We start from the raw sequence: 9,334 nt of genomic DNA, 5'->3' as shown, positions 1-9,334 counted from the left end.
AAAAAAAAAAAAAAAAAAAAAAAAAAAAAAATTTCCTCATCAAGATACAAAGAAGTGCAAACTATATAAAGGAAACATTTAAGTTAAGAATGTCTGTTGATCAAAAGACACAAAAAAAGTGCAAAGAGAAGCTCAGACAGGGAGCAATACATAGAACCTACAAAGGATTCGTAACTTTCAAGAGTGTATAAAGAGAACTTAAAAAATCAATAAGAAAAAGACATCTCAATAGAAAAATCATCAAAACATGTATTCCCCAAAAGAAGGAATATTGACTGGCCAATTATAGGTATGAAAATGAGGTCAACTTAAACAGTAAACAGAGCAATACAGATTTCAACCATGAGATATTTGTATGGTCTAAAATTGGCAAAAATAAGAATTCTGACAGTACCCTTGTTGGTATGAATCGGAAGCAGTGAGAACTAAAATCTGCTCTGTTGGAGTGTAAATTAGTTGTTAACTACTTAGTAATACAATATATTATCTAGTGAAGTTGAGTATGTGTGTTCATGCGTTTGTATAACCCAGCAATTCCATTTCTAGCAGTGTACTCTAGAGAGTATCTTACATCCATGTGCCAGGAGACAAATATAATAATATCCATACTATCATTGTTCATAATGGTAAAACACTAGAAACAATCTAGATATTTATATACAGTAGAATGATTAATTGCATGCACATAATGTTGAGTAATAAAGCAGGAAAACACATCTAGCATTATTCTGTGTATTTACATTTTTAAAGCATATGAATTTAAATAGTAAATTATATAGGATTACAAATATTTTGTAGAAAAACTATAAAGAAAAAACAAGGAAATGATAAAATTAAAACTCAGGATAGCAGTTACTCGTGGAAATGTGAGAGAAAAATATGACCGAGGAGGCACATTGTATTAGTTAAGGTATAGGTTTAGCTGCACTTGACAGAAATCCCAAATAGTGATGTAAGCAAGATGTAAGTTTATTTCTTTGTTTTGAAACAGATTGAAAATATTCTAGGCATGACAACTATGCTCTACATGGTTATCTAGGAACCAGGCTCCTGCTGCCTTTTTGTTTAATCTTTTGAGCATTACCCTCACTCACAAGATTATGGTGGCTCACCATCACAGGTGGAAGTATTGAGGGCTAAGTGACCTTCTTAAGGTCAGTTTCTAAATGTTGTACACATGACTTCTTCTCATGGTGTTCTGGCTAGAATTTAGTAATTTTTAGATGCAAGGAAGCTTGAGAAATGTGCCCAGCTGAAAATCAGGAATTTTAGAACAGGGAGGAGGAGAGCACAGATACTGGGAGGAAAGTAGCAATCTCTGCCACAGGCTCATGGGGCCAGGATAGCAAGAGAAGTCATCAAAGGTATTGGTATTTTTCTGTTTCTTAAAGTAGGATGGTGAGTATAGGTGCTTTTTAAACATTATTTTGTACCTTCCTTATAAATTATATACTCTTTTGTATATATGAAATGTTTCATTATTAAAGTTACATGTAATGGATACTTTTCAGGCTTTACTTTGCTTGAATCTTATGCAGCATATGGTATTGTTGATCACACCCTCTAGACATTTGAATTTTTATTGGCAAGAATCTCCAGGTTTTTCTCTTATTTCTCCATCCATTCCTTTTCAGCCTCCTGGGCTTCACTTTCTCTGCAGGGGAAAAAAAGGCCTTTTCCTAGATGCCCCTCACTTGTCTCCATAATTATTTAGGATAGTTTCAAATTGGCTAATGGGTTTCCTGGATTTGGAAAAATTGCAAGAGAAAACTAATTATATGGTAAATATTCAGATTTTATCAACTTTTATTCATAATATTCTAGCCATACATGAAAAAAGAGAGGTTAGCACATTTTCTTTGTAATTTTATATAATTGTTCCTTATATCTTTTTGAACTACATCACAAAAGAACAAATAATTCTAGAGTGAGTCAAAAGTACCAGTGCATCTTGTAAAGGTAAGAAACAGCAACTGTTCCCATAGATATATACATATAACATCATTAGAATAAATCTTGGAAGTAACTCACATCTTTATAATCATGTATCACATGTTATATCTTCTTATAAAAATCATCAATTTACTTGATATCCGGCATAATGACTACATTTCCTAGCCTTCCTTGCAGCTGGGTATGACTAGCTGACCTAAGTCTTGGCCAGTGGAATATAAAAAGAAGTTATTACATGATAAATTTTAGCATATATTAACAGGGACTATTTTTTCCCCAATAAAATAGTCTCAGGCACACATGCATTTGAAAAGTTCTATTCACTTAAATTTGTTAAAAGCAAATGAGATAAAATTCATTTGGTCAGCATTCAAGTTTCAACCATATGTTAGGGACTGTGTCAGGTTCCGGGAATACAGGATTGAACAAATTATAGTCCAACCTTCAAGGAGTTTATGGTCCAGAGGAAATCTAGTTAAATGCTATGGCAGATGTGGCTATGCCCAAGGTGCTGTGGAAACACAGAAAATGCCAGTTAGCCAGGAAACTCAAACTCAGGAAAGTGACAAACTTAATGTAAGTTTATAAAATAATTTTTTAAAAAATAGCATCCAAAATTCTCAGTTATTATAAGCATTTTAAATATAATTTCCATTAAAAAAAATGAGTCCTAATGTTATTGTAGTAGGTGTAGGTAAGAATGCCAGAAGGAACACAAGTGAACTCTATTAACTTTTAAAGTATTTTCTCTATTTTATAGATTTTTTACATTGGTTGTATACTAATCTTATAGCCAGAAAAAAATAATTTAAAAATCCAACATTTAAACAGAATATGTATTTTTTAAATGTAGCAACATAATTTTTTGATTTAGCAACATGGTTTTCATGAGATTTCTGGATTGTAATCTTTATCTTAAACTCAAACCCATGTAACATATTGCATATTTTATACATATCTTTTTAAATATTTTAAATTCAATTTTACTTAATGTAAATATGTGATACATATGTCTTCGTAGTACTTCACTGTTATTGCAGTGTAGATATTGTCTCACATTATAATTTAAGGCAGACTCTAGTTTCACTCATTGGTTATAACAGATTAGAAGGAGGAAAACAGTACAGTTGACCCTGGAGCAAGGTGAGGGTTAGGGGCGTCAACCCCTACTCAGTAAAAAATCCATGTATAACTTTACAGTCAGTTGGCCTTCCTCCCTATCTATGGTTCAGCATCCGAGGATTCGGCCAACCACAGATTATGGAATACTATACTATAGTACCTATTTAGTGAAAGAAACCCGCTTATAAGTGGACCTGCACAGTTCAAACCTCTGTTTAAGGGTCAACTGTATGCACAGTTCTTAATCATAACATAGTACCTGCTCACTGTCATATTTTTCACTAATCTGGAGCGTAACCATTTTCTTGTGACCTAAAGTTGTTCAAACTCATTTCTCTTTTTTGTGATTTCTTAAGATGGGAGAAAGACCCATTTTCACAGACTTTGCTCTTCATTTTGAAGAACTGAAAAGGGACTAGTCAAATCTCATCACACTCATGGCCTTCTATATCTTTGCTTTTATCACTTAGTCTAGGTCATTGTAAAGCACTCTCCCCAAGGTGATTTAGTAATCCAGGACTTCTTGCTGGTGTCATTCAGATACTGTACTATAACTGTTATATTCTCTCTGATTAGCTTTTCAACAAAAATGAAGTCTTTATTTTTTTTTTCCTTGCAGACTTTGCCTTCAAAAGAAACAAGGTTTTTAAATACTACACAAATGTCTTGCCTGCAATCATCTTCAATTTGGAGCAGCTGTGAACACAATTCAAAGTCTCAAATATTAACAGAACATGTATCAGAGTTAGATTCTGCTTTCCATTCCGTTCTATCATTGCCATCAGGTAAGATTCCTTTTGTTTTTTTTTTTTTTTTTGCGGTACGCGGGCCTCTCACTGTTGTGGCCTCTCCCGTTGCGGAGCACAGGCTCCGGACGCGCAGGCTCAGCGGCCATGGCTCATGGGCCCAGCCGCGGCATGTGGGATCTTCCTGGACCGGGGCACGAACCGGTGTCCCCTGCATCGGCAGGCGGACTCTCAACCACTGCACCACCAGGGAAGCCCTAAGATTCATTTTTAAAAATTTCTAAGTAACTGAATTTTTTATGGTGAAATCTAATCCTGTAAATACAAGGAATCTGATAAACTTTTATCAGTTGTCACTGGATATTAGAGCTAAACAGTTTTCATAGAGAAATTAATCTAGTCACATGCTGAATTAATGTTCTATCTTTAGGTCGATTTTTTAATTCCTTGGAAACCATTTTGACTTACTTTGGGAAATTCTTAGCTTTTGATCTCCTTTTGATGTTAAATTTTTAGCATTTTATTGATAACATGGCTATGCTGTTGAAACGTTTCTCAGTAAGTCAGGGTTCTTTTTCTAATGTGTTGTTTTGAATGGAGTTTTCCCTGCCATGTAGTATTCCTCCATCTGTAATCAGCATTGAAGTTCTCTGAGAGAAGAAAATTGTCAATATTTAGACATAGTCAACTTTTGAACCTCAAAAATATCTGTAATATACAACCAAGCAGATGAGGCATTGCATCCCTATATCCCTAAGATGGCTTTAAGTTTCTTTCTAGTTCTTGTCTTCTGTTCAGATGTTTCCAATCTTACCTGCATTGGAACTGAATTAAATATTTAGGGTGAAAAAGGAAACATTCTTCACACTGGTTATCTCAGGTTCCTCTCTTTATGGGAAGATATCTCCAATGGCCTTTTGTTTCCTTTTCAGCTTTTGATTCTAATCAACCAGGGACTGCTCCTCTTTGTAAAGTACTATTTCTTGTACCTATTCCTGCCCTGAATCTTAGTTTGGTTTTCACCAGTATTACAGTGGTTTCTTAGCTACACACCATACTTTGAGATAAGTTCCTGGTAGGAACTATTTTACTCCATCCTTGAGGAAACCTTAATAATAGAAAGAAAAAATAATATATATAACAATAACAGCTAACATTTGGTCTTAGCATACACTGGGTCCTATAAGCACATTACATTTTCTTGTTTGATGCTTGCAGCAACCCCATGAGGATAGATATTGTTGTCCTCTTTATCTTACATATAAGAACATTGAGGCTTAGAGATGTTAAATTACTCATCCATAGTACACAGCTAGTAAATGATGGAGACAGGATTTGATCTGAGGTGGTCATTCTCCAGAGCCACACTCCTAACCATACTCTTTACTGCCTTTCTGTTTTCTTATTAGTAAATTTGTTTCTCTGATAACAAAAATCTAAGAGCTGGCATAAATAATCTTTCATCCTACTATGTCACATCTAATAAGTTAAGATTAACTTCCTTACCTACTACTTAGGGTTATCCATTTCTTCTTGTGTTCATTTAATAAAAATCTGAATACCTGCTGTATACTAGGTACTAAGTAGGTGGTAGGAGTATAAATACAAATAAATCCCTCAAGGTACTTGCATTCTAGTTTGACAACTGAAATATAAACTAATAAGTGTATTAAAGTGTTATGAAATTTTAATAAAAAGCCCACAGGTCACAGTGTGGGTTCTAAGGAAGGTATATGGGTAGACCAAGCGCCTTCCCTAGTTATGTCATGTTTTCCCACAACTCAAGAAGAACAGTGGTAGAATAGGCGATACTCCATATAAAAGTTAAGTGATATTTCTTTGGAAAAACTTATGTTTTGATAATTGGAAATATCAGAATCCTGAAATGTTTAAGTAGCATATTTAATTTGTATTCTTATTTTCATTTTGTCATATAGTTTTCTTATGGTCATAGTATAGTGATAGCATTGAAATCCATCTTACATCTGACCCTTGGGAGAGTCTCCAAGTGATACTTATGAGCCCATTTTTTTGTGTGCATATTTTTCCACACTTGAGTATGGATCTGCCATTAAAATACATCTTTTGATGGAGAGATACTTGTTTAAAATTGAGACCCTTCCTGGGTCTATCCTGATTTATGCATTCATAATTAGTTTTCTTAAAAATGAATACCTTCTTTCTGTAGCAAAACTTTGAATAAATCAACTGCTTTATAAAATATTTCTGGGCTTCCCTGGTGGCGCAGTGGTTGCGCGTCCGCCTGCCGATGCAGGGGAACTGGGTTCGCGCCCCGGTCTGGGAAGATCCCATATGCCGCGGAGTGGCTGGGCCCGTGAGCCATGGCCGCTGAGCCTGCGCGTCTGGAGCCTGTGCTCTGCAAAGGGAGAGGCCACGGCAGTGAGAGGCCCGCGTACCACAAAAAAAAAAAAAAAAAAAAAAAAATTTCTTTATGTTTCTTAGGAAAAAGTTTAGGTGTCTCTGTTGAATGCTTTTTAAAATGATTGTTTTTGCATTCTTGATTGAAGAAAATACCCTTTAGCTAATAAATGTGAAGCACATCTATTTTATTTATTTAGCTCCTCTTTTGGTTTTGAGTATGGAATATAAACATAGTGAATTGAATGACTCTCCTAAGTCTCTGTTTAAAAGAAGAGAACTAGTTGGTCAATATGTTTTGATCTTTGTAAAAGTAGATTTCATTTTGTGATTCATAATGCTAGTAAACTAAGGGAATGTGAAACAGCATTTTCATAAAAGGTTGCATCTGAATTATAGTGGTTTTCCCTCAAGTAATTAAAATCGTGTAATTATGTCTTTTGGAAACTTTATTTCAAATGCAGAGTTTGTAGGGGTGGGATGGAATGGATTTAGAGTCAGGCAGGTTTGGCTGTATATTTTATTAAAGACCTTTTGGGAGCATTTGTTTCATCTGCAAATAGTATTTAATATTTTGTTCATCTTGTGTACTATTTTAGTTTATGAAATTGTTCATTGTTAGTGTTGTTTATTTTACATATAATCAGTAATTTCCAAAATACTGCTAACAACACGCTTGGAAAGAATAGTTTGCCACTTTTAATAGTTATGACTTTTCAAGCTTTGGCTTATTTTTCTAAGTCTTAATATTGGAGTCTGTAAAGAGTGATTTCACTGAAGATACTTTTTTTTGCTTTATTTTTCTAGATGTGCCTCTTCGTTTTCACTTTGAAACATTGTTAAAAAAGACTGAAATAAAAGGAGATCTTTCTGAAAATAAATTTGTAGGAGACTGTATCATATCTCCATCACCTGGTATGTCATTTACAAATCTTGGTACTTTATATACCTTTTACATCTTTCATATACTTATTACTTTTGCTAAGGAAGTAAAATTTAACAAAGGAATGAATGTAAATCCTTAATTTTTAATATTCACTTTTCACAAATCACACACACACACATACAAATAGAAAATATACAGGAGTAATCCTAACAGGATACTTATTGAATGAGAATTATGAAATATTATTGATAAATATAAAAGGAAATTTAAATAAACATGAGGAAACAGCACTGCTGGATGGTAAGAATAATTAGGATATCAGTTCTGCCTTTTGGTTTATGTTTAATGCAATGTTCAATGTAACTTGAAGTTCTAAAAGAATTTGGTTAACATAAAATAATTGTAAAGCCCATTGGGAAGAATTAATGGGAAAATGTAAAAGGAATTGCTGGAAAAAATATTGAATCTAGCCCAACCACATATGGAAACATGACAAAAATCTATAATCATTAGCATAGATTCTATTTTGCTTACATTTAGGAAAGTAGATCCATGAAACAGACTACATAGCTTGTTCTTTATTATAGAAAGGAAGAACTGTAAATCAATAAGAAAGTGGAGAATGAACAGCAATGTTAGTCTTTTGGGGGGAAAGTTTGTTTATACACTCATTTTATATCATGTATCAGAATAAATTCTACTTGGTTCCAAGAATTTTAAATAAAACACTAAAATTACAAAATAAAACTGGAAAAATTATAATGAAACTGTGAATGGGGGGGTGGAGACATTGTCTATGCTTGGAAGAAATCAGAAAAAGAAAGAAAATACATCAGCATATTTTCACTATCTACAAAGCTAAAATCTCAACATCAAAACGTCACACAAGATAAATTATTTCCAGATGAAATCATCATCTCCCTCAAAAACTCAAGAATCAACTGAATGCCTGTTAGAATTAGAGTTCTGAAAGGTAGCAGATTTTTAAATAAACTTATAAAAATAAGCAGCCTTTATAAATACCAGTAATAACCTATTAGAATTTGTAAAAGAATAAATTATCCTAGACATATTGACAATGAAAATATAAAATAACTAGGATTAAAACCAACAAGGAATTACATGAAGAAAACTTCAAAAGTTTACAGAGGAAAATGAGTATATGCTTATATGGAGAGAAATACCCTGTTCCTGTCAGAATATGGTAGCTTACGATGTCATTTTTTCCAAATTAACTTATAATGTAATTCTTTTTTATAAATTTTATTTATTTATTTATTTTTATACTGCAGGTTCTTATTAGTTATCTATTTTATACATATTAGTGTATAAATGTCAATCCCAATCTCCCAATCATTACACCACCTCCACCCCCAACTTTCCCCCCTTGGTGTCCATACATTTGTTCTCTACATCTTTGTCTCTATTTCTGCCCTGCAAACTGGTTCATCTGTACCATTTTTCTAGATTCCACATATATGTGTTAATATACGATATTTGTTTTTCTCTTTCTGACTTACTTCACTCCGTATGACAGTCTCTAGGTCCATCCATGTCTCAACAAATAACCCAATTTCGTTCCTTTTTATGGCTGAGTAATATTCCATTGTATATATGTACCACATCTTCTTTATCCATTCGTCTGTCGATGGGCGTTTCAGTTGCTTCCATGACCTGGCTATTGTAAATAGTGCTGCAATGAACATTGGGGTGCCTGTGTCTTTTTGAATTGTGGTTTTCTCAGGGTATATGCCCAGTACTTAAAATGTAATTTTTTTTAACATCTTTATTGGAGTATTATTGCTTTACATTATTGTATTAGTTGCTGCTGTTTAACAGAGTGAATCAGCTATACGTATACATATATCCCCATATCTCCTCCCTCTTGCGTCTCCCTCCCACCCTCCCTATCCCACCCCTCCAGGTGGTCACAACGCACTGAGCTGATTTCCCTGTGCTATGTGGCTGCTTCCCACTAGCTATCTGTTTTACATTTGGTAGTGTAGATATATGTCAGTGCCACTCTCTCAGTTCGTCTCAGCTTACCCTTCCCCCCCCCATGTCCTCAAGTCCGTTCTCTACGTCTGCATCTTTATCCCTGTCCTGCCCTTAGGTTCTTCAGAACCATTTTTTTTTTTAGATTCCATATATATGTGTTAGCATATGGTATTTGTTTTTCTCTTCCTGACTTACTTCTCTGTATGACAGTCTCTAGGTCCATCCACCTCACTACAAATAACTCAATTTC

The 9,334-nt window shown here is 34.0% G+C and overlaps 1 protein-coding gene across 1 annotated transcript in view; it reads left to right on the top strand.

Annotated features, from left to right (window-relative positions):
- KANSL1L (KAT8 regulatory NSL complex subunit 1 like) overlaps nt 1-9,334 on the top strand; it is a 158,254-nt gene that overhangs the window by 131,043 nt on the left and 17,877 nt on the right. Inside the window, exons 8-9 of the mRNA XM_028481517.2 lie at nt 3,695-3,860; nt 7,008-7,115. Coding sequence (XP_028337318.1) covers nt 3,695-3,860; nt 7,008-7,115 — 274 coding nt within the window. The remainder of the gene's footprint in view (nt 1-3,694; nt 3,861-7,007; nt 7,116-9,334) is intronic.

This window comes from Physeter macrocephalus, chromosome 2 (assembly GCF_002837175.3).
Source record: "Physeter macrocephalus isolate SW-GA chromosome 2, ASM283717v5, whole genome shotgun sequence".
In the NCBI taxonomy this organism is placed as follows: domain Eukaryota; kingdom Metazoa; phylum Chordata; class Mammalia; order Artiodactyla; family Physeteridae; genus Physeter; species Physeter macrocephalus.
This window is presented reverse-complemented; position numbering and strand designations above follow the sequence as displayed.